The sequence below is a fragment of the Anabrus simplex genome, chromosome X, assembly GCF_040414725.1.
Source record: "Anabrus simplex isolate iqAnaSimp1 chromosome X, ASM4041472v1, whole genome shotgun sequence".
NCBI lineage: Eukaryota > Metazoa > Arthropoda > Insecta > Orthoptera > Tettigoniidae > Anabrus > Anabrus simplex.
Window position 1 is genome coordinate 127,019,492 of NC_090279.1, and position 26,950 is coordinate 127,046,441.

Below are 26,950 nucleotides of genomic sequence, written 5' to 3' on the forward strand. Positions count from 1 at the left end.
CAATAGAGGAGAGCAAAGAGAGACTTTCAGGAGCTCATTTGCAGCAGGCACCAAGCTATACAGTTAAGTGCGGTCTCTCCACACGAGCAATAGAGAAGAGCAAAGAGAGGCTTACAGGAGCTCATTTGCTGCAGGCACCAAGCTATACAGTTAAGTGCGGCCTCTCCACACGAGCAATAGAGGAGAGCAAAGAGAGACTTTCAGGAGCTCATTTGGAGCAGGCACCAAGCTATACAGTTAAGTGCGGCCTCTCCACACGAGCAATAGAGGAGAGCAAAGAGAGACTTTCAGGAGCTCATTTGCTGCAGGCACCAAGCTATACAGTTAAGTGCGGCCTCTCCACACGAGCAATAGAGGAGAGCAAAGAGAGACTTTCAGGAGCTCATTTGGAGCAGGCACCAAGCTATACAGTTAAGTGCGGTCAGTAGGCACCAAGCTATTCAGTTAAGTGCGGTCTCTCCACACGAGCAATAGAGGAGAGCAAAGAGAGACTTTCAGGAGCTCATTTGCAGCAGGCACCAAGCTATACAGTTAAGTGCGGTCTCTCCACACGAGCAATAGAGAAGAGCAAAGAGAGGCTTACAGGAGCTCATTTGCTGCAGGCACCAAGCTATACAGTTAAGTGCGGTCTCTCCACACGAGCTATAGAGAGGCTATCAGCAGCTCATTTGCAGCAGGCACCAAGCTATACAGTTAAGTGCGGTCTCTCCACACGAGCTATAGAGAGGCTTTCAGGAGATCATTTGCAGCAGGCACCAAGCTATACAGTTAAGTGCGGTCTCTCCACATGAGCTATAGAGGGACAATCCTTATTAATAGTACATTACTCAATGCATGTAGTAATGATCAGTTCCACGTTTATCCTCCCGTCTCTTTGGACGCTCTGTCTGCCGGAATTATTAGTACCACACTGGATAGTATCCGTCATTGGACTTTGGATCTTAGTTTTGCTGTTGGCTGAACTACAGTCGAAGATTCCTCAGCCAACACGTGCGGGATCTCGCAGGACTCCTCTTTTCTTGATCTTCCCTAATGATACGACCAGGGTAGTGGAGCTGCACATTTCTATTCATCCTGGTCAATAGAGTATACCCGCATTTCAAATGCTTCTAATCTTCTGACGATGGCTTTCCTCACACCACCTTCGACAAGATCTGCTGCATGTCGTCAGTTTATTTCTACAGTATTCCTTCCTCAAAGAATGTGCGTGTAAAGTGTGCTAAGAGGCCACAGAATCAGGACTATGATGGCGCTTAGGTCATGCAGGCATAGCACTTAAAACACTATCCCTGACAATGTCCATGTATAGAGTTATGTGTGTGTAATATGAGTGTCCGTGAGTTGACGTATTACAGCTCAGCTGTTTGTTCCCTTACTCCCAAGTCTTCCCAGCTCGAAGTTTCCAATATTTTCATTACACTACTCTTTGTCGGAAGCCACCCAGAGCAAATCGCGCTGCTCTCCTGTGGATCTTTTCATGTTGTTCTTGAGTCAAGTAATCCTGGTGAGTCTCTCACACGCTGAACGGGTCTTACGAACAACTCATATGCCTCTGGTTTACATCCTTACTGCGACCGCTAAATACACCCATAACTATGTGAAGAGATGTGTAAAGCGCAGCTAGGTACTTGATCTATTTTCATAGCATCGACACAGTAATTAACATACAAGAAAACACCGCCGTTCAGTAAAACTGCCTTGCGGGATCCGCTCTTAATCATAATATGACCAGATAATGCTCCACCTGCTCTATTGCACTGGTTTTACTTTCTTGAAATGTAGGCAACAATTCTAGTCAAACAGCCCTCTCTTACTTGTACAGCCCTGTTAATACGCCTGCGAAGGTAATAGCGATGCAGTCCATCCGACCTCCTGAATATAAAATATCTGCCGTATCTTGCTTGAACCCTGCTAGTTGATCCTCACGGAAAGAAATTTTCCTAAACACAAATTTTCTTCTATCAGAACAGTTTGAAACTTTGAAGATGTGTCCAATATAACTATAAAGAATATTTTCTTCAGCTTCCGCGCACCACATGTCAAGCTGGGGATACTATAGAGACTCTGAATTAATTTGGTATAGCTCCTTCATGCAAGCAGCCAAGTAACTGGGGAAGTGCTCCGAGATAAATAGGTAATTATGTCCAACATGGGCACATTTAGAGAAGATGTATGGTAGAATACTAGAGGAGAAGTTGTAGTTATTACTGGCATTTATGTTCACTGTATCGATATTGTGGCCTCGTAAAGTTGTATATGCTGTCACCTGTGTGAAATACCTTGAACCGTCAGATATTCAAGTAATTTGCCTTTCTGAGACAAGAGTCCCTATCATCGATTTTGTTCTGCTCGTTGTTGTTGAAAGCACATTAACAACCCGAATGGAAGTTGGTATTTGGAACTTGGGTAAGCTATCGCCAGTCAGTTTTTCTTTCAATCATTCAGAAGTTATCAAATCTGTCAACAATTTCATCAGCCTATCAAATTATGTGATATCAAATAGATTATCCAATCGAAATGTATACAAATGTATCCTTCCAGAAACAGCGGCTGTTACTCTATTTAAAGAGTGAATTTTTGAGCTAAGGTTTCTTGTAGTGATTGACTTGTGTGTGGCGAGGCAGTAGCCCGAACATGAGCTAATTAACAAGGTATGGCAGAACATTAAATATGTGAATCTCGGGAGGATTTCGATGTTTATAGCAAGCATGCGACTATTAGGGTGTCCGCATTTCTGTAAAATACATGTAGGGCTTATTCTCTGGTGTTCGGTTTCCTTAATATAGAGAGGGTAACCAGGTAATACTAACCCCATGGGTAAAATACCCTTTCTGCGTTAAGGGTCTGTGATGTCAGACAATTGTGAATAATGTATTACACTGCCCCGAAAACAGGCGTATTGTAAAATCATTGTGAACTAGAATCGAGGGTTCGAGCCCAGTCTAATGTAAAACTAGAAGCTACGGCTCCTTTCGATTCTGTGTATCGTTTGCAAAACAATTTATGGATTGGATACCAGGGTTCGATCCCTGACCTATGACATGTGCTCCTGAAGCTATGGCTTCTTTACGCGAAGTATGAGTTTTCCATTTGTAAAGACTAGCCTAATAATACCCCGAAACCTACTGGTCATCAGACTCTGACAGACATGAGTCCTCTCCCCCAGATATGTTGTTAAATATCAGAACATTCGAGCTCCTTATTGTAAATTTCTCGAGCGTTGAAATTCCATTTCTTGGTTCACGTTCAAATAGTTAGAAAGGAAAGAAAATCCAATTCCGAATATATTGTATTGGTAAATATCATCTCTGCACCTTACGATCTCTGCCCCGTGCAAGTAATTGCAATCAGTGTTCAGTGAGAAATTACCACAGGACGAGTTCTCCGCACAATAGTTACTTGGACTAGATGGAGCTGTAGTCTTACTCCGTTATAGAAATATAGGCCACGACAGGGAGGAAATATAGCAAGGGACGTGGAATGGTCAGATAATTTAACAATTACCTACAACAAAGTTCATGAAGCTCTCATGATGATAATGAACAAGTAGTTAGGATCAAGTTCATGAATCCTGTCAGAACACATAAAACTGCACCGGGAAACAGACGATTACATTACACAGGTAAATATTGCGCGCTGTTTTGTTAACTGACTATCAAAGTTTTCAAACTGGGCTGAAGATCTAAAGTTATGTGTTTGTTTGACTGAGGATGGATAGATGAAACCGAAATCAGTGTTCTGCCTTGAAGTACCAAATTTTCTGTCACGACCTCCTTTAGAATGTCATTTTAGTAATAGTTAACTGTTGAACTCTGTACCTCTTCCAGGTTCTCTTGCCCTTGATGCTAGCAGTTACACTGGCGAGCGCAGATCACTGTGCATCGTCTGTGGGCTCTAAGTTGGACGTGTCCGTGCATGGCCGCAAGAACGCCAGTGGACATTGGATGATAACGGTACCGTATATTCTCAACTGCATAGTTGTGCTTCTGTGTTGGATGAATAATATTTTATGTTATAAATACATGTTTCTTAGGGCTTTTTAATCAAAATGTTTGCATGCGCCATTCGAATTTAATCCAGCTTTCAAGTCACAGTAATACAGTTCGTGGAATTAATCTAACAGGTACTTGATATCAAAGTGCATCAAACCACTGCCTTCGCGATATACAGTCCGTTCTGTAGCTCCGATGACGTCACGCAAAGAGGTGAACTGTTTTCTCCGTCCGACCAGTGCAATGCAAGGACATAATATGTATGTACTTTTTAATCATGAAATATTCACATATGTTGTATTAATATAACAGGTGAGATCATTACCAACTCTAATCTCATCACATCTCGCAAGTCAGGTCTATGTAATTTTATCTATGTAGGTTTGAAGTGTGATTTACACGGTCAAAGCTCGAGGGATTTTGTCTTCAGTTTACCCAACAAATAATTATTATGTATTAATAGGAATATGGAGACAATAAACGTACAACAACAACAACAACAATAATAATAATAATAATAATAATAATAATAATAATAATAATAATAATAACAATAATAATAATAATATAGTTTTAATAGTAGAGCAAGACGGATTCAAAAACAATGACATCGGCGTCAGCATTTTCAGAAGAGGTCAGAGGAGCCTAGTTTTAAGGCTAGCTGCCCTTCTCGACATGCCCACCCTCCCTATCGAAGTATCGCTAACCTCACAGCTGTTATCTCGACGGAACTTAGCTACGTGTTCGGAATTTTCAAAATGGCAACGAACCCTAACCTCACTGCTATCACCTTGACGGGTCTTAGCCATGTGAATAAGTTCCCGACTCCACTTTTGCCAAGACCTCTCCTCACAGTGCATAGTTTTAAAGCTAAATCCTAATTTTGTTTTTCACCCCGTTTTTGCTACAGATATACTTACGTTATTGTTATAATATCAATCTGGTGAGCATGGAGTAGAGAGAGCATGATGAATAACGACGGGTCGGGTAAGGAGAAATGTAAAAAATCTAGAGAATATATTTTTTATAATTTTACATCGTGATTATAGAAATTGAAAATGTAATTTTAAAATGAATGATGATGTAATGATCTTTTTAGATAATTTTCCCCTTTTTACACATAATTATTGTATTTACAACAATGAAAGATTCATGAATACTATATACATAAAAATATCAAGGCATAACAACACCTACACGTCTTTGTACCCCTATGGTACATTCATAAGGGAATCACTATTCCACTGACATTTATCTTCATATGGAATTAATGAACATTTGTTCTGTTCAGTAGCAAAAACATTATGTATGTGTGATGGTATTCTCATCTGTCCACAAGAAACTGCATTTGTAGATGCTAGTATCTTACGATAGTGTGGAAATTGTAAATGGCTGCCTGGGATTGAACGTACACCTTTCGCCTTTATTTGGAGATTGAGAATTTTCTGTCACATATGCATACATTTTTGGTGCCAAACCAATAAACTCTGTCATAACATTAATACCACATTCACCTTTCATAAGACAAAAAGTTAAAAATAAAACAATGTAGCATTTTTATTTTTTTGTATTCGTCATCATCATCATCATCATCATCAACGTCATCATTATTTGTATATTTTTTATTTCTGAAAATGTTCTTACATATTCATTACTTTATCGGAAAAACCATAATGCCACATATTCAATATATGAAAGAAATTAGAAATTAAAATATATTTAGGAAACACTATTAGTGTTTTTTTATATTGCAATCATATGTAGAAATGATAAAAAACAAAATTTCAACTATTAAATAATATAGATAAATGATGATGAGTGTGTCAGTAGGCCGGAATTTGGACACGGGGGCTAGATAATGGCCACCAGGACATGGCAAACAGGCACATATTTAATAGAGGGGAAGGTTTACAAGATAATTCCGTCATGGTCGTGGCAGAAGGCCTCCATATTACAATATAAAGTTACCTATTTTAAAATTCCAAACTGTTTTGAAAGAAAAATAACCTTCTCTTACTGACAAGATTTAGTTGCCTGTGTGGAGTTTATACTGGTTGCACTTGAGAAAGGTCAACCCTAAATATCCTCTCAGTGGCTGGGTTGCTGACCAATAGGGAGACAGGGGTTAGGAAATCAAAAGTAATACATGGCCCATGAAATCTGGGGGCAAGCTTGCCCGCAGCTACAATTTATTTTTACCATAACCTTATCTCCGACTTTTAAATTGGTGGGCCTCCCTCCACGATCATACCTTCCCATAACCTTTTCGCGAGAAGCTTTAAGGTTACTTTTGGCCTTTATCCTTAGATCTCTAATAATATCGGGATCTATTTCCTTAAGTGACCAAAGATTAGAGAGAGGTGTGGGCAGGAACAAACTTGAGACAGGCAGGGGTAAAATGAAATGGCGTATGGCTTTTAGTGCTAGGAGTGTCCGAGGACTTGATCGCCTCGCCAGGTGCAGGTCTTTTGATGTGACACCTCTGGGCGACCTCCGTGTCGTGATGAGGATTAAATGATGATGAAGACGACACATAAACCCAGCCCCTGTGCCAGAGAAATTAACCAATTATGGTTAAATTTTCCGACCCTACCGGGAATCGCACCCGGGTCCCTTGTGACCAAAGGACAGCACGCCAACCATTTAGCCGTGGAGCCGGACGAGGCAGGGGTGAACTTGTGTGACTCATGAACAGCTGAATTTAAAGCAAAAGGTAACCAATCCAACGAAGTATCCCACCTGGAATGATCTTCATGGTGAAAAGCAATCAATGCCGATCGAAGATTACGATTAACCCGCTCAGCCAGAGATGGTTCAGGGTAATAAGAAGAAATTGTGAAATAGACAGGTCAAAACAGACTTTTCGGAAGAGGTTGGATGTGAAAGCCTTAGCATTATCGGAAACTATATATTGGCAAGGACCAAAAGAAGCAAAGATAGTATTAAGTCACGAAATAGTAGACTGAGCGGTGGCCGGAAACAACCATGAAATACTACACGCACCAGAATGAATGAGTAGTGGAGCAGTGGGGATCCCAAACACTTGGCGTCAGCACCCGAGGTCATTGACCCCGGCAAAAGGTCATTGACCCCGTGACGCCATGACAACGTGACCGTGACGTCACGACCACATGATCTAGTTTGTAAACAAAGGCATGCGGTTTTTTGACTGCTGTCAAGCTGACAACTGCCATATTTAAATAAGCACGCTTCGCTAACCTCAGTGCTGCCATATTTACGGCACTAAACTTCATAGCTACCACCTTAGGAACGTGGTGGCGGGCAATTTGAAATTCCACGTGCTCTTTTGTCAGCTTTCAGCGGCCATCTTTAAACAAGAGAGCATAGCTAATACCTTAGACACGTAGTGGCGGGCAATTTGAAATTCCATGCGCTTTTTGACAGCTGTCAGAGGCCATCCTTAAATAAAAGAGCATCTTGACTGGGCTAAATCCTCATGGGTGCTACCTCAGTCACGCGACTGCGCGAAATTTGAAATTCCACGTGCTTTTATTTGCTACCTTAGGCACGTGGGTGTGTGAAATTTGAAATTCTACGTGCTCTTGTTTGTAACCAAAGCTACGAGCAATTTGAAACAATTCGATATTTCATGTTACATGTTTAAGCGATAATTTTTTGAATGCTAGGGGCTTAAATGTAAGTTATGCATTTCTTATTTCACTTTACGCATGACCTACAGGCTTATATCGCATGCCAACAGATTCAAATAGTATATTTCCGAACCGAAATATCAAGTTACATTTTAATCCGATAATTTGTTCGACAGCCAGGGGCTTAAATGTAAGCAATGTATTTCTTATGGCTCCAGGCGTTCTGTTTGTTTTCGCTCCTCCATGAGATACAAGCTTGTAACCTATACCAACACAGTGAAGTAATATGTTTCCGAACCGATATTTAATGTTACATGTTTTTACGATAATTTGTTCAGGCGTCCGGTTTGATGTCACTCATGCATAAGCTGCAAGCTTATAGCCTATGCTAACAGATTGAAATTATATGTTTCAGAACCGATATTTCAAATACATTTTTATGCGATAATTTTTTCCACTGCTAGGGGCTTAAATGTAAGCAATGTATTTCTTATAGCGCTACCCGAACTGTTTATTTCACTTTCCGCATGAGCTACATGCTTATAACTCATGCCAACACATTCAGATAGTATATTTTGGAACCCAAATTTCAAGTTACATGTTTATCAGATAATTTGTTCGACTGCTAGGAAATTAAATGTAACTAATTTATTTCTTATGGCACTAGACATTCTTATCAGAGCCCACGTATAGCTGGGCCTATGTATAATCGTCATCTTGCGGAATCGCCCATAGCCGTCATCTTTATCCACAAGAGGCCATGTACAGCCGCCTGCTTGTGCAATCGCCCATAGCCGTCATCTTTCTCCAAAGAAGTCCGTGTATAGCCGCCATCTTGTGCAATCACCCATAGCCGACATCATTCTCCAAAGAAGCCAGTGTATAGCCGCCATCTTGTTCAATCACCCATAGCCGTCATCTTTCTCCAAAGAAGTCCGTGTATAGCCGCCATCTTGTGCAATCGCCCATAGCCGTTATCTTTCTCCAAAGAAGTCCGTGTATAGCCGCCATCTTGTGCAATCACCCATAGCCGTAATCCTTCTCCAAAGAAGCCAGTGTATAGCCGCCATCTTGTGCAATCGACCATGACCGCCATCTTTCTCCATAAGAGCCTGTGTATAGCCGCCATCTTGTGCAATCACCCATAGCCGTCATCTTTCTCCAAAGAAGTCCGTGTATAGCCGCCATCTTGTGCAATCACCAATAGCCGTCATCTTTCTCCAAAGAAGTCCGTGTATACCCGCCATCTTGTGCAATCACCCATAGCCGTCATCTTTCTCCAAAGAAGCCAGTGTATAGCCGCCATCTTGTGCAATCGACCATGACCGCCATCTTTCTCCATAAGAGCCTGTGTAGAGCCGCCATCTTGTGCAATCGCCCATAGCCGTTATCTTTCTCCAAAGAAGTCCGTGTATAGCCGTCATCTTGTGCAATCACCCATAGCCGTCATATTTCTCCAAAGAAGTCCGTGTATAGCCGCCATCTTGTGCAATCACCCATAGCCGTCATCTTTCTCCAAAGAAGTCCGTGTATAGCCGTCATCTTGTGCAATCACCCATAGCCGTCATCTTTCTCCAAAGAATTCCGTGTATAGCCGCCATCTTGTGCAATCACCCATAGCCGTCATCTTTCTCCAAAGAAGCCCGTGTATAGCCGCCATTTTGTGCAATCACCCATAGCCGTCATATTTCTCCAAAGAAGTCCGTGTATAGCCGCCATCTTGTGCAATCACCCATAGCCGTCATCTTTCTCCAAAGAAGCCAGTGTATAGCCGCCATCTTGTGCAATCGACCATGACCGCCATCTTTCTCCATAAGAGCCTGTGTAGAGCCGCCATCTTGTGCAATCGCCCATAGCCGTTATCTTTCTCCAAAGAAGTCCGTGTATAGCCGTCATCTTGTGCAATCACCCATAGCCGTCATATTTCTCCAAAGAAGTCCGTGTATAGCCGCCATCTTGTGCAATCACCCATAGCCGTCATCTTTCTCCAAAGAAGTCCGTGTATAGCCGTCATCTTGTGCTATCACCCATAGCCGTCATCTTTCTCCAAAGAAGTCCGTGTATAGCCGCCATCTTGTGCAATCACCCATAGCCGTCATCTTTCTCCAAAGAAGCCTGTGTATAGCCGCCATTTTGTGCAATCACCCATAGCCGTCATATTTCTCCAAAGAAGTCCGTGTATAGCCGCCATCTTGTGCAATCACCCATAGCCGTCATCTTTCTCCAAAGAAGTCCGTGTATAGCCGTCATCTTGTCCAATCACCCATAGCCGTCATCTTTCTCCAAAGAAGTCCGTGTATAGCCGCCATCTTGTGCAATCACCCATAGCCGTCATCTTTCTCCAAAGAAGCCCGTGTATAGCCGCCATTTTGTGCAATCACCCATAGCCGTCATATTTCTCCAAATAAGTCCGTGTATAGCCGCCATCTTGTGCAATCGCCCATAGCCGTTATCTTTCTCCAAAGAAGTCCGTGTATAGCCGCCATCTTGTGCAATCGCTCATAGCCGTCATCTTTCTCCAAAGAAGTCCGTGTATAGCCGCCATCTTGTGCAATCACCCATAGCCGTCATCTTTCTCCAAAGAAGCCCGTGTATAGCCGCCATTTTGTGCAATCACCCATAGCCGTAATCCTTCTCCAAAGAAGCCAGTGTATAGCCGCCATCTTGTGCAATCGACCATGACCGCCATCTTTCTCCATAAGAGCCTGTGTATAGCCGCCATCTTGTGCAATCACCCATAGCCGTCATCTTTCTCCAAAGAAGTCCGTGTATAGCCGCCATCTTGTGCAATCACCAATAGCCGTCATCTTTCTCCAAAGAAGTCCGTGTATAGCCGCCATCTTGTGCAATCACCCATAGCCGTCATCTTTCTCCAAAGAAGCCAGTGTATAGCCGCCATCTTGTGCAATCGACCATGACCGCCATCTTTCTCCATAAGAGCCTGTGTATAGCCGCCATTTTGCGCAATCGCCCATAGGCCTTAAGAGTCTGTGTACAGCCGCCATCTTGCGCAGTAGGTCCCTCAGCTAGCTTTCTCTAAAAGAGCTTGTGTATAGCCGCCATCTTCCACAAGCGCCCCTAAGACGTCTATATAGAGCCGCCATCTTGCGCAAGCGTCCCTAAGCCTTCTCTTAAGAGCAGCCGCCATCTAGCGCAAACGCCCATAGGCCGTCTCATAAGAGGCTATGTATAACCGCCATCCTGCGCAAGCGCCTGTAAGCCGTCTCAAAAGAGCAGCCGCCATCTTGCGCAAGCGCTTCTAGGCCGTCACATAAGTGCAGCCACCATCTTGGGCAAGCGCCACTACGTCGTCTCATAAGAGCTGCCGCCATCCTGCGCAAGCGCTCCTATGGCGTCCCACAAGAAGCTGTCTTGCGCAGTAGGTCCCTCAGCTAGCTTACTCTAAAAGAGCTTGTGTATAGCCGCCATCTGATGCAAATGGCTTAAAACTAAGGATAGTCCCTTATCAAATTGGCGGTTGTGAGCGTAGGCTCGCTCTCTTAGGCGTCGGGAAGGGCAACTAGGCTTTAGAGTAAGGTTAGGCCCTTCAAGATAGCGAATGTAGGGTTAGAGTCGCTCTCTTATGCAAAATCCGCAAATCGACATTGCTCACCTACTATAACTAATGACCTTGCATTGGAACCTGCATTGCTACACTACTAGACCTGGGTTGCTGACTCAGCAAGAAAGTGCTGACTCATTTCCGGGAGTTGAACTGTCTTTGCTCCTCTACTGTCTTATTATCTACGTAAATTCTGATGTGATAAGTTTGAAGAAGAAACATCCAATATACAGTACTTAAATTAATGTAAAGTTATGCCTTTCAACAGTCACAGTTATCCACAGAATCCTCCCAATCCTTATGAATTACAATCGCAAATACAACTTGTAACATTCACTTAGCTCGCCTCAATTGATCAGCTGATGGGTTTGGCGCGCTTTCTACAGTACGTCCCGTGTATTACGAAGGCACTGATCAAACCCAAACCTGCTTTACATGTGCTAACCACTAACGACTTTAGGAACGCACAAGGAATAGCAGTGAGGTATCTCATAGCAGAAGCAATTACTTACATTTCTAGTGTTATCGCTGGGACTTAGGCAAGCAATTTAAATTATATCTGCCTTCTTCCTATTCGGCTTGCCCCAAGACAAGCAGTCTGCTTGTTCGCGACATGGTCACCGGATGCGCTAGGACTTGGTAGTTAGCAGAATATATACTTCGCATACTCTACTCTAAGGAGGCTGTGGATTTGACCATTCATTTCAGCCAAGCAATCTCTGAATGGAAATCAACCAAATTGTGCTTCTTTGGGTTCGCCGACTGTTTGCGAAGTTTGTTCGTGTGTTTTACGTATGTGATTGTGTTGTCCTCCGTGGTTGAGGTTTTATGCAATGTTTCCACTAAATTCTTAAGTTTAGATGTCAACAAGACGACAGCCATCTTGTTGTAGTTTCTTGTTTGTCGTTGATTGTAAAATTTCTCCTTGAAATGTATACTGTGTTTTAGGTGTCCTTTAAACCAACTAAGGAACGGTAGCCATGTTTAGTTAGTATTCAAGCATCGTATATTTCCAGTATGATTTTCAATGTTTAAGTTATTGTTCTTTGTTATTGTGTGTGTCAGAAGATAATGAACAATTGTCTGTCGTCTATGTAGGAAGTCAGGTGACGCTAGATCCAGTGTATAACTTTTCTGTGAGATACGTCATTCGAGGATTCACGGATTTTGTGGTGGCATCTCTGATGTGGAAGTTCAGGATCTTACTAGCACTGCTGACTCGTGGAAGTGCCCATCGTGCGAATTACTAAGAAATTCGCAATCTTCTTCCGTAGTTGGCGCTTAGTTAATAAACCTGTCCCCTCTGCGATAAATTTGTTAAAAGTTACCAGAGGTCTTCGTATTCATTGGACCCCAAATCATCCCAAAAAGCCTATTAAAGGAGATGGTACGATAACGACATCACGGGATTCTTTTTATGAGAAACTGACTTCTTGTAAGAAAAATATACATATGTTGCGCCGTATTCCCAAAGGTGCTGAGTACTTTGTTTAATTCACATAATACAGCGTTGCATTTCAGAGAATACTGAGGACTGCTGGAGCTTTTCGCTTATATTGATCTTTGGGTCCCTGGTAAATTCCCAAATATAAAGCCATCTCTTGTAACCAGTATTAAGCATAACTTATAGGAATTTCAATTATCATCTCATAAAGTGATACTACTAAACAAAAATACATATTGTGGAATATTTTATTGATCGTGTCTACTCTAGTGCATTTTTGTAAGGTGTGGGCTGTGGGTTAGAATTCACCCACGGTAACCTCTGTCTGTCGTAAAAGGCGACTAAAAGGGGACTGAGTGGCCGCCGATATAAGTGGCCCCTTCAGTGTCGTCAACAGCCTCCTCTGCGGATGGATGAACGAATTGAGGTCACGGCACTCCCTTGTCCTTGGGGTGAGAAATTCCCCTAAAGGCGGATGAAACTATACATATTGGTCAACGGCATATAATGGATAAGGCAACGGGAAACCACTCCATTAAGGATCCTAAGGATATCCCAAGTAGAATCCAAACCATGGGAGCTGACATTAATGAGGAAACGTTAATTACTGATGATGGATTTCGGAACCCAATATCTGGTAGGAGACGTAAGAGGGCTTCTCAGGTCATTAGCAAGCGAAATCCCCCTAAAACCGCCACGAAGGTGGGAACATGGAACGTACGAACGCTATTGAAAGCTGGAAAATTGGATAAATTGAAAGAAGAGATGAAGAACAACGAGGTAGATATATTAGGTATACGTCAGGCAAGATGGGAAGGAAATGGAGACTTCTACTGTGATGAGATTACAGTAATTTAAGTGGCGGAGAGAAAAGAGGAAAAGCATGGAGTGGCAGTTATAATAAGAGGAAAATGGTCAAATAATATTAATGATGGTGAAAATTAATAATGCACCTGAGGACTTGGTAATAGTTCACACATATTTCCCAACATCGGCTCATGATTTGGAGGAAGTGGAGACTATGTATGAGGATACTGAAGAACCATTAAAACTAAGAAAAAGATAATGTCGCTATAATGGGCAATTTTAATGAAATAGTGAAATCCCGTACAGGCAACAAGGCAGTAGGAAATTTTGGTCTGGGGGAAAGAAATGCAAGAGGTGAAACTTCGGTAGATTCCTGCAGTCAAAATGATATGGTAATTACAAACACATTATTTGAAGTTCCTCTTAGAAGAAGGTACACGTGGGAGTCGCCGGATGAAAGACGATTTCAGTTAAAGGATTAAAGTCAGATTAGAGAAAAATGCGGAGGAGAAAGAGAAATGGACCAAAAGCATTGCTGAAAAGATCGAAGAAAGTAAGAAAAAGGGAAAACAGGATCAATTTTATAAGAACGTCAGTGCCCAACACTACAAAAATAGAACCAAATATGCAGTAGTAAAAATGGAATATTACTGGTAGACAATGTGCTCGCTGGAAACAATACATGGAAGAACTGTACGATGATAAGGACTTCAGGAATGAAAACAATCTAATTGAAGATATCAATGAGTGTGGAAGAGGAATGCAATGTCCTCCAACCATGAGACATGAATTTTAACATGCCATTCGGGGCTTGAATGTAGGAAAACAATCGGTGTTGATGATATCCCAGCAGAATTAGGGGAACATTTAGGTATCAACATAAAGACCAATGATTCAGAGTAATAAATGAATGCTAGGAAAGATGAATCGTGGCAGAAGATTTCACACAACGCAGAACCATTACCATACAGAAAATAGGAAGGACAGGTGGCCGCACCAATTAGAGAACACTTTCTATATTAACACATGGCTCAAAGATACACATTAACATTGTCAAGAACAAAACAGGAGATAAGTATGTTGGAGAAGACTAATTTGGATTTAGAGAAGGCAGAGGAACAAGAGAATCAATTCTGGCCTTAGGCATGTTAGTGGAGAGAAGGATGGAAATGAATAGAACAACTTATCTTACCTTCATTGACTTAGAAAATGCTTTAGACAATGTGAACTGGGAACTACTGTTTAGAACCATGAGGAAAATAGGACTGGACTGAAAGGATAGAAGAATGTTTTATCAACTGTGTCTGAACCAAAGCTAAAAAATAATCATCAAACAGGTAGAAGAAAAGGCCAGTATTAGAAAAGGAGTTAGACAAGATTGTCCCCAATCAACGTATTTATTTAATACTAGCTGATGTACCTGTGCTTCGCAACTAAATTCTACACTGTATACATCATTCTAGGTTAAGTAGTGTACACGTTGTAAGCAAGATTGTATTAAATTGCACAGCTCTTAACGTTACCATAGAAACGCGACGGGGAGGTCACCAAACGTCTTCTCATACGAAGACTGGGTTAGGGAATTTTCATTGTAATGTTAGGCCCGCTTACCTACCGTCAGTCACTGTCAGGTTGGGGGTTTTCATTGTAATGGCAGACACTCACTCTCCACCTGCTTTTTATATGCTCAGAAATATTGCCTTTATGGTTTATCCCAACTGAAATTAACATACATCATTACAATAGTTTCGGTAGGAATGGCGCAATTTAAAGCAATGCTATTATATGAAAGACTCGATACATTTTTTCACTTTTAACGAACAGTACTACGCTACTAATCTAACAGTCCAAAGTTCCAGAGCTGGAATGGCCAAGCCGCAGACAACCGTTTTCCGTGAACTCTCTTCGTTTTTCGGCGGGGGGGGGGGGGATCGAATAGTGGACATGCCCAGGGCGAAAATTATTCCCTTTTACTAATCTGTTTCCTAGGATTATTCTATGAGTCGGGAAATCTCAATTCACTACACTGGCCGCGGAAAAATCTGTATGACTTGGATGAAAATTTCTCCTCCAAGCCAGAGGAGGAAGCCTTTTCACTGCTAATTTGGAATAAAATGAATGTAGAATCTAATAAATGTGAAAAGGGAGAAGATTTTCTTAAGGAACGGCTCTTTTCAGGGTTGAAGTTTGAGTTATTTAGTGAATTGTGGTGCTATAATTTGGAATAGGCCTAATTATCATTTTAAGTCCAGGTCATACTGCTGCTACTACTACTACTACTACTACTAATAATAATAAGTAAGCCTCTGCCTTAGGCCTAAGTGTGCAACTGCTCAATCAAAACAGCGCGTCATAGTAGAAATCGAACAGGTGGAATACTATGATGAACCAGTGTGTTACGTATCAGCAGTATCAGGAAATGTATGAACCAGAGGAATGGAATGCTAAAGGAAAAAGATTTCTAACTCCCCAGCTATTTTCCGCCAATATTCAGTCAGTCTTTTATACGCTGTACACAGTAGTAATCCCATCTATCGGATATGAGTGGCAGCATAAGAGACAAAGCAAACAATAGTCAATGTAATGATATTGCTGATCAATGTTATGCGCTTTCGACATTTTAGGCCTTCACATTTAGTTTTCTTCCGACTCTGAAATACCACTCTTATCACAGTCGGTACGGTAAAACTGAATGAAACATAAAATGATCGGAAATTGTATTCTCTATAACATTTATTACGTAGTACTTTTCGATAGGACCAATAACATAGGTATTTAAAAATTAAATTTTGGGCACCTCCCCGTAGAGACAAAGCAAACAATAGTCAATGTAATGATATTGCTGATCAATGTTATGCGCTTTCGACATTTTAGGCCTTCACATTTAGTTTTCTTGCGACTCTGAAATACCACTCTTATCACAGTCGGTACGGTAAAACTGAATGAAACATAAAATGATCGGAAATTGTATTCTCTATAACATTTATTACGTAGTACTTTTCGATAGGACCAATAACATAGGTATTTAAAAATTAAATTTTGGGCACCTCCCCGTAAAACACATTTTCATCCAGCTTAGCCTGTAGTTTTTATTCCCAACTCTATATACCGATTTTCATTAAATTTGGTTAACCCAATTTCTCGTGGCTCGGCGTTGATATGGACTCAGTAACAACAATACAAATTCATGAATATTTCTGTTATCACAGCTGGTACACTAAAAATGGTCGGAAATGTAACTCTATAAAACTTTAGTTATGTAGTATTTATCGATAGGACCAATAATAATATAAATATTTGAGAATTAAATTTTAGCCAACCCCTAAACTATCATTTCACTCAGCGTGAATAAAATTATTTATAGCCTAGATTTTAGTGGCTCATCCACGGACTTTACATACCGATTTTCATTAAATTCTGTTCAGCCGTTTTCTCGTGATGAGTGTACACACATACATACATATATACATACATGCATTCCTATCTTCACGAACGTCAACAATGTGTGAAAGCTAATATGTAATATTTCCCTCGTGGCGTCACGTGAATAGAGGAGTCCCTCAAAGCTCTGTACTCGGACCTTTTCTTATCGCACTTTTTGTGAATGGCGTATCATCGAATTTAAGACATTGCAAATACTGCAGTACGCTGACGACCTTCAACTCTACACAGACTCTACAGCACAAGACCTTCAGGAAAGTATAGACTTAATAAACATTGACTTACTGACTGTTAGTGAATGGTCTGCTGCCAACGGCCTTCAAGGGAGCCCTATAAAGTCACAAGCAATCCTTCTTGGCCATCAAAATCAAATTGCGAGTATTAATAAACGTCCATTGCCGAGAGTAATCCTTCAGAATGTTGCAATTCCTTTTGTACCACAAGTGAAAAACCTCAGCGTTATCAAGGAAGAACGCATGATTTGATCTGGACATATCTTACATATCTGCCAAGAGGTTTTATCTGATCTTCATTCTTTATATAAATATAAATATATATTTCCACTAAAACTGCCTGGGTCCATAAAAAGTAGTCCAGCCAAGTCTTATCTATTGGTACACAACCTGGAGCCGTACCGATATCAAGTAGTCCATCCAGACGTTATCTACTGCTACACTGCCTGGAGCCTGAAGAAGTAGTCCAGCCTGGTCATATCTACTGCTACACTGGGTGGAGCCGTAAGAAGTAGTCCAGCCTGATCATATCCACTGCTACACTGTCTGGAGCCGTAAGAAGTAGCCGAGCCAGGTCATATCTATTGCTACAAAGCCTGGAACATTAAGAAGTAGGCCAGCCAGGTCATATCTACTGCTACAAAGCGTGGAGCATTAAGAAGTAGTCCAGGCAGGTCATATCTACTGCTACAAAGCCTGGAGCCATGTGAAGTAGTCCAACCAGGTCATATCTACTGCTACACTGGCTGGAGCCGTCAGAAGTAGTCCAGCCTGATCATATCTACTGCTACACTGCCTGGAGCTGTCAGAAGTAGTCCAGCCTGATCATATCTACTGCTAAACTGCCTGGAATCATAACAAGTACTCCCTCCCTGTTATCTGTGATTGGCTGTTGATTTCCTCCAATCCAAACTTCTAACATTGTTTTTACCTATGGTAAGCAGATGTCGAAGGCTTGGAGCACGTCGTCAATCTTCTTGGTGAGCTTAAATTTTTCACAGCTATGCAGAGCAACCGAACACAAAATGCTATTTAATATTTAAAAGTTAATTCTCGACATAGTTACGAGTTACCCAGCAAAATTGGTTATTGAAGCTGGACATGAGACATCAGAAGCGTCGTTTAATAAACAAATGGCTTGTTGTACATGTTGTCCAATTTCACAGCAGGAGAATGATGTCCAAAAAACCGAAAATCCGGTTTTTATAAAATCAGATTTAAACACACGAACAATATCCTGAATAAAATGGAACTGCGATTTTCAGTCATATCTAAGAACAAGGAACAAACAGCATATCTGAGAGTACAATGTTGGTTATCCGTAAGTTGCGGCTCCAATTTCCACTCTATGCTACGGCGATGTGATGTGATAGTTGTGCTTCGGCCTCCGTTGTGACGTGCAAGAAAATTATCACGAGTATGATGAGGCAGGATTGTTTCAAATGCGTGCTCCATATTCACCTTGGAATTACAGTGGATTGTCAACTAAATGTAGGCTATAATTTTCCATGTCTAAGGTTTGCGATCTTCGTTGCAGGTTGACACGCGACGACTGACATCGACGGAGGAGCAATGGGAATTAGCCGTGAATGTCCACCAAGAAAGAAGATCATGTGATAGCAGTGAAGTTGAGCAGCTTGTTTCGGTGACTACTGTACACCCTCCAGTACACGGTAATGAAACTCTCATACACACTCGGTATCCCTTAACTCAAAGCAGTAGGACCCCAGTGTTTGTGGGCGGTTATCAGCTAGGGAGCGTGCTCGTGTCAGTCTCCTACCTGTTCGATATAGGAGACTGGACAACGCGTTCTGATATTCCGGAGAGGATTGGAACTAATTACAGGGAGCGAAGAATAATAGAAACTGTAGTAGTCAGAATAATGGAAGCAACAATCCGCCAGCGAGCGGGCAGGTGTGTAGTCTGCCTCTCCTACAGTTTAATGTGTACATCGAAAAGGCAATGTGGGATATAGAAAAGTAGTCATTGTTCTGGAGGAAATGAAAGAAATCTTAAACATGAGCAGTGGAATGTAGAACATAAAGCAGGTGATATTGGACTAGGAATTGTACTGATTAAGGTGGTAGAGGAATTTCGGAAACTAGGAAGTAGCATAACCAATGACAGGAGAAACTAGCAGGACATATATCGAAGGATAGGATTTGCTAAGGGAAGCCTTCTTGCAAACGAAACCTTCTTGACTCAGGTGTAGAATATATTGGAAGTGGAAAGTGTTTGTAGTAGGTTTTATTTTTAAACATTTTTAAGTAGTACTTACTGTATGATCTGGTGTGTTGTGATAGAATATTTTATTTCTATTCCATGTAACTACCTAACCTGTACAGTGTAATTATTTTTCAATATGTAACCGGCACTTCAGCGGCTACACCGAACACAGTTAAAGGGAGGAAATTAAGTGCAGTTACAGGGTACCTAAAACACTACACACACAATAAAACATATGATGAACTACGCGGAACTGCGCCGATAACAACACTGGGGAAACTTGTTGATAATAAACCAGGAAACTGGGAAACCTTACCGAGGGCCATGGAGGTGCGAAAGTTGCAGTTTTCCGAAAAGCCAACAGTGATCTCTTGTTTTCAAAATATTATTTACGAAATCGGCAATACACATTAACTTTCGAAACAAATTCGCCAGTACACCAAATCTAGACGCACGATATACAAGTTCTTTGACAAATATAGTTTTAGATGTTCCTTGCCTGAAGTTCAAAGAGTTAAGCAAATACATCTCAGTACAAAACAAATTCCACAAATACAATATCAGTATCATCTATTAATCCATAACTTGGCTAAGAACTAGGCTTTGAACGCTGTCTTGCAAGGAAGCGAGAACAATGGGCAGAAGGAACGAGTGTACATCCTTTGGTGGACAGAGTAGAACAGTCAAAGCATTTGTAAAAGGATCAAAAAGCATTTTGAAGTGTAGTGTGATTATCCATGTGGACATTCATGTGGTATTTATTGAATAGGTGGATCAAAGATCACCTTTATTATTTTTGAAATTTATAGGTAAACTGTGAACTCCAGGCTGATGAAAGGACCTTTGGTGTAGTGACAGTTTGTTTTGTTTGTTGTTGGAAAGTCAACTTAAAGAAAATCATGGTTGTTTGTGAAGTGACTGTCAGGTATCGTTAGTGAGAACGTTTCCAGAAGTGATCGCCTTTTCCCCGAGTAATATTATGTTAAGGTCGAGCGTGGCTGGGGTGAGGAAGATATTGGAAGTGGAAAGTGTTTGTAGTGGGTTTTATTTGTAAACCTTTCTGGTGTGTTATTTGTATTCCATGTAACTACCTAACCTGTACAGTGTAAGCATACTGTATTTGTAACTAGTAGATTACATTTCTATATTTACTGGAACAGTCCAGAAAGTCTGTGACACACATTTTTGAACAGGGTTTGTTGGCCTTTGTTAGTTACGCATTCGAGAAATGTGATCTTACTATTCTGGAAATTGAAGGATCGCGATCGTTTGTGTTCGAGAAAATGGTTCAAAGATCGCGACCGCTGAAAGAGTTGTGATTGGTCAATCCGGGCAAGCTCCTGTGTTCTGATTGGCTACTGCAAGGCCAGAGTTCCCTTTAAAAGGTCCTAGCCAGCATTTCGTGAGACGTCTTAAGTCTCTGAGCCGTCTTGGTCTTGACCTGCCGAGCCTGCCGAAGTTTTCGACGTCGTGAACGTCTCGTCGGAACCAGCCTGGCCAGTTTTGGGGTAAGCCCTGTTGCTTTCTGTCCAGTTTTAAGGTCCATTTAGTTTTCCTTGGTGTATCACAGGAGTTTGCCCTAATCGCCACTCTGTTGATCAGATGTGAAAAGCAAGTTTTAACATCACTCTAAAATGTAATAGTATTTCGTGCTTCCTCTTACCTTCAATATTGTATTTGTGGAATTTCTTTTGTACTGAGATGTATTTGCTTAACTCTTTGAACTTCAGGCAAGGAACATCTAAAACTATATTTGTCAAAGAACTTGTATATCGTGCGTCTAGATTTGGTGTACTGGCGAATTTGTTTCAGAAGTTATTGTGTATTGCCGATTTTGTAAATAATATTTTGAAAACAAGAGATCACTGTTGGCTTTTCGGAAAACTGCAACCTTGGCACCTCCATGGCCCTCGGTAAGGTTTCCCACTTTCCTGGTTTATTATCATCAAGTTTCCCCAGTGTCGTTATCGGTGGATGTTTTATTGTGTGTGTAGTGTTTTAGGTACCCCGTAACTGCTGAAGTACTGGTTACACTTCTACTCACCATTCAGGCGTCGTTAGTGGAAGTGTTTGTCTGAACCGAGAAACATGGTAAGCAAAGAAGGAGAGTAGAGACCTTTGAAATGTGGTGTTAGAGAAGAATGCTTAAGGTAAGTAATTGGAACTCGTGTCCTTGTCTCGAGGTTGTGCAGTTCTTTCCAGCAGCACTCCTAATGGAGGTGAACATGTTCAACTAGATACCTGCAGTCCTGCCAACATTAAGTTTCTCAAAGCAGTGGGAAAAAAGCATGGGCACACTTGAATTGCAAGTAATTGCGTTAACTATTACACTACGGAGCTCAAGGTTACATTGGACGATCATAGCAAAAACGAAGAGCAGGTGACAGGAGGGCGATGTGGGATAAGTACGAAAAACAGTTTAGGCTTTTGACGGAGAACAAGAACAATGTACAGGGAGCAGTGGGAGGGGAAGTTCCGAAAGACAGGTACGCTAAATCTTTCAGGGGTAGGTAACTGAGGGAAAAGGGATCAAGTAAAGGGGAGTTTTCACTAGGGTATCCGTGAGGCACCGCTGGTAAAACGCAGAGGGAAAGAGGGGGAAATGAAAGTGTTACAGGAAGTAGGGAGATCAGAGAAAAGGGAAACGTAGAGTAGAGGGCGTGGAAGAGGATCACGAGAGGGAGAAAATGGAGGAAGAAGTAGGATAGGCGATCATGAAACAAGATTAGCGAGACTGGTAGAGGAGGGGATCTAATGAGGTGGAAGGGGTCGATACTCTGGTCATTGAGGAATCTATAGTTAGGCTCGGGAGAAATGCGTGGAGGAAAGGGAACCAAGGTGGAGGAAGTCAGATATTGACGAATGAGGAGGGTAAGGATTGTGTGGTAGTTTCAATGTTGGTACGAACAACGTACGACAAGCAGGAATAACTACCGACATAGAGTGGAATCTTGTTATGAAGCTGACGGTAGATAGGCTTATTATTAGTGGGATACATTTGTAGGAGGGATGTTGAGTGAAGGGGTACTTTAAATGAAACTAAGGTGTAGGTATGTGTGAGGCTGAGAGTGAGGGGTGTGTGTGTGTGTGTGTGTGTGTGTGTGTGTGTGTGTGTAAGTAGGGGTTTGTTTATAAGAGATATAGGGAGGACGTGAGTGTACATGGACATGGCAGTTGTAAGGAGAAGCACGCAGTAGATATTTATTTAGCACATGTTATATAAGGAGTTGGATCGTGTCTAAGAAGTGACGTAATGATGCGGGAATTTATTCCGGAACTGGAGTGTTTATTGTACAGATAGGATGTAATGGATATCAGGGGGAGTTATTTGTTATTTGTTATCTATTAAAATGTTAAAGTTGAAAAACCTGTTCAAGAAGTGATATTTTCGGAGTGAATGAAATGGTGTATGGCTTTTAGTGCCGGGAGTGTCCGAGGACATGTTCGGATCGCCAGGTGCAGGTCTTTTGATTTGACTTCCGTAGGCGACCTGCGCGTCGTGATGAGGATGAAATGATGATAAAGACGACACAGACACCCAGTCCCCGCGCCGGCGAAATTAACCAGTGATGGTTAAAATTCCCGACCCGGCACCCCTGTGACGAGCACGCTAACAATTTTCGGGGTGTACGGAGAGCTTGATGCAGACGAGGAAATATTTGATTAGATTATCAGCGATGTGGGTAACGACAGAGAGAATAATGTGATTGTAGCGAAAAGTTTGTATGTAGATTGATTGTAATTGACAGAGAGAGGTGGACCTCCATTGGTCTCTTGGTCTAGCGAGTCCTGCAGTTTCCTGTCCATTGTGGCTCTTGCCTTTCTTTTGGCGACAGTTTCGATCTTATATTTTCCCCTTTGTGGTTAGAGATGAGCGAGGAAGGAACAAACTGGCCCTTCGTCCCTGAACTTCTCTACCAGAAGTTTGAAATGAGCAGATACCTTATTCTCATCTCCTGTAAGACCACTCTACCGGAATTAAACGTGTTGAGTAAGATTTATCATTTCCTTTCACTTTAAGCTGTCCCTGACTTTCAAACAACGAGGAAGGTTTTAATATGGTACTCGGGCTGTATCAAAAATTTTAAATTACTTTGAACGATGAAAATCTAAGAATGTTCCCCGTTTTTTGCATTGTGAGTATCCGTTAGCAACACTAAGTTGTGGGAGAGCCTTACATCTCACTGCTTGGTGAATGCTGGGATGGTACCTTTTTTTGTCAGACTTCCCTCTCCAAATGACAGTTCATACGGTGTTCGTCTCACTACTGCAGGACAGGAGGAGCTGTTAGCTGTGTTCCAAACAGAGTCGTTCACACGTGACCATGAAGACTTCCAATACACGCCACCACCAGCGAACCATATCCTATAGTTACAGATATTTCCTCAGCTCAGAACTCGGAAATTTACGTTCCCATTTTATTTTAGGTCAGACCGAATATAAAGTTTTCGATGTTATAATTATAACTTATTTAGTGAAACGATTTGGATCTTGCTGTAAAACCAAGGTTACTCTCGATAAAACTGACAGCTGGAATGAACGCCCTGAGTGAAGGGGAACTAAGATACAATAAGCCCGTTGCTGTATAGCCCAGCTTTGAAAATACAGCAATATGTAGTGATATAAACTGAAATTACATTCATTTGTCATCAAAATAAACCTTATAGGTTTTACGCTTGTCATTCTGTGTAGAAGGATCTAAGTTAAAATGTAACCTCCTTTCGCCTTCAAGAATGATAAAACAAACCAAATACACCTGTCTGGAGCAGCATTATCATAAAGAGTAATGTTCCACACGGTAACAACAAACCTTTACACCACGAGAGAAGCACATACTTTTACCAAAACTTGGTACAGACCTATTTTTATACATAACTGTATTTTGAAGAAGATATTGCTGTGACCGTGAAATAATTCTGTCCCAATTTTATTTACACAGATTCTGATAGATTTTCAGGATTATTGTTTACCAGAAATGAATTATTTCCTGCAATTTTTTGTTCCAGGTAACTCCACGACTCAAATTATGGAGCCAGTCACAACTTCCACTACTACAGCAGCTATAGATACTACATCCGAACCTATTACTACTACATCAACTACAAGTACTACTACTACTACACCAACTACAAGTGCTACTACTACTACTATTAAACCAGAGTCATGCCCTCATTCAGGTGAGTTAAGCAGATTATACGCCAATGGTGTAAGAGAGACCAATGCACATGCGTCTCTTGGAGATTTGCATCAAACAGAATATTCATTTATGGCTCTCATATTCGAACAGAAACCACTCATTCTCTGAAAAGATAATCTAATTCGTACAGATGAATACATTTCCTTCGAAGGGAATTAAAAGCGAAGAGAAGTGTAATCGCAGACAAATCTAAAAAACAAATCTCTTCGACAATTTCCCACGCACGATTTATCGAGTGATCAAAAATAACTAGGAAATAAACGTAGAGAGTGTCAATTCGCCATTCATTGACATCATATGTAAGTAAATATTATTTATGCTCACCGGGCTAGAACTTACACTCCACGACCTACGAACTTTCCACATCACAAGCGTCCCACAGGTAAAGTGCTCACCTTGTAGTTACTGTTTAGGGGCTTGATTGGTGCAGCAGAACGAGTGCACGAGTAAAGAGAATGTGATAAACTTGTTGTAGGAAGAGAAACAAGAGTGTCCAAAGTGAAGGCGAGACCCGGTGAGTGTTCCATTGCTGAGCGACGTATCGTAGCCCCACACGCGAACCGGTGATACTATCACGTGGAAACAACTGTAGGCTTGTCGTGGGTTCGACATCCCTCAAGGTAATTCCGTGGCTCCTGAGTTTTGCACGAGACAAATATCTGGGTGTGTACATTTAGTACCTTTTACACGTTTATGGCACTTTCCTACGGTGACGTTATCTGAGTTTGTGTCATGTTGTATGGGAGGAATGCAAACAAGAAACTAGTCCATTGGAACCACCAGGGATCCATACTTCCTTAATTCTAGTTTCCAAGTTAAATGCAATACGTCCACAACCTAGCAAACAGCCCCCATGATGTGCTGAACTCTGGATGTAGGCTCGTCTACCTCCTCAGCTTCTAGATGATGTAAGGGAGCTGCTAACTCCACGTATTTATTTACTAGCACTCGAACAGCAGATTGAAATGGAATACTCCACAAGAATATACGGCTCAGTTTACATAATGGTGCTGAATGTGACAGAATGGTTATGGTAAGTAATGGGAACTCGTGTCCTTGCAGTTCTTTCCAGCAGCACTCCCAATGGAGGTGAGCATATTTAACTAGATATCGGCAGTTCTCAAAGCATGGGCACACTTGAACCGCTACACTACGGAACTTAACCCGGACAGAATGTGAACTACGGTACAGTAAAACACTGACCCAAAAATCACGAAACGCGTTGTTAATGGTGTCTCCCTTTTGCTGCGCTATTAAAAAAGTAAAATGACTGCTTTGTTCCTTCTGTAACGTCTCCGCGATGTGATATGGACACAGCATCTCACAGGACTGCAACTAACAATCAACTTCGCTTTTATCCGTTCTAAGATGAATTTGTATGTGAACAAATCGATCGAAACTTGTAATTCCTACAAGTTCTCTTTCATCACATTTTCATTGAACATAACTTTAACGCAGATAACTGTTTATATCTCCCGAAATGTGAAGACATGCACCCTATCACAGAGCCCTGAATGGTTACACACCAGTGACGTATGTCCCACCATCTTCCAAACTGAAGGACACAAACAAAAAGATGATCAATATTACGTATGAAAAGAATAATTATCAAGACATTTTTCTGAAATAATAAATCAAGTCACACGTGAATCTTGTGAAGTTTTTATACATAAAACTGGCTGAAATTTGAATTATAGGTCATCTCTCTGTCAGTTATTCCATTCTTCCCTCGCGGTTCCTTGGGCACGTGGAGAATATGTGGAAGCTCTTCATAGACCTTGAGGCAGACAGTGGTCAAGCAGAAGTTCTCCATTTATCTCTTGCGCTCGGTAACTCTTATTACTTTACTTGGTACAACTGCGGATGCCTTTCCGATGAGTGGCACAATATGTGCGGGTTCAGGACGTTCTAGGACGACATGACCTGGCCTTTGTTTTCTTTCACAGTATTATTATAATTCGGTCTGAGAACGACGGTTCTTCCCAAGTGTGGATGCCGTTGATCAGTGCTGATAGTCTCAGTTCTACTGACTGTCATATGTGCTCCTGTTTTATGTAAGTGCTCGTTTATTCTACACTAATGTATAACATGGGCCAACACAAAACAGCTGCATTTTGTGACTAATCAAGGAGTAATGAGGTAGAAATACTCATAATTGCAGTGTTGCCAACAGTTGAGATTTACCTTTTAAAATATTGCAAAATAATGTCTCGTGTAATTTAACCAAAAGTTGTACAATTGATGAAGTTAGTAATATGTCGTTCACTTTTTAAGAAATCCAATGTGGACCACATTCTAGTGGTTCTATTGCTCGCAACTATTGGAAATACTGTACATAGTAGAAACTTTGCAGTTGGAAGAAAGCCCCCTCTAATGAATGATTAATGTAGATCTAGGTGGCTCCAGAGTCATTAATAGTGAGCAAATGGAGGTGGCA

At 41.4% G+C, this 26,950-nt stretch overlaps 1 protein-coding gene across 1 annotated transcript in view; it reads left to right on the top strand.

The window, feature by feature from the left end:
* Positions 1-26,950, top strand: part of LOC136886333 (hemolymph lipopolysaccharide-binding protein-like) — a 53,965-nt gene that overhangs the window by 1,445 nt on the left and 25,570 nt on the right. Inside the window, exons 2-4 of the mRNA XM_068230690.1 lie at positions 3,828-3,953; positions 18,628-18,763; positions 24,323-24,493. Coding sequence (XP_068086791.1) covers positions 3,828-3,953; positions 18,628-18,763; positions 24,323-24,493 — 433 coding nt within the window. The remainder of the gene's footprint in view (positions 1-3,827; positions 3,954-18,627; positions 18,764-24,322; positions 24,494-26,950) is intronic.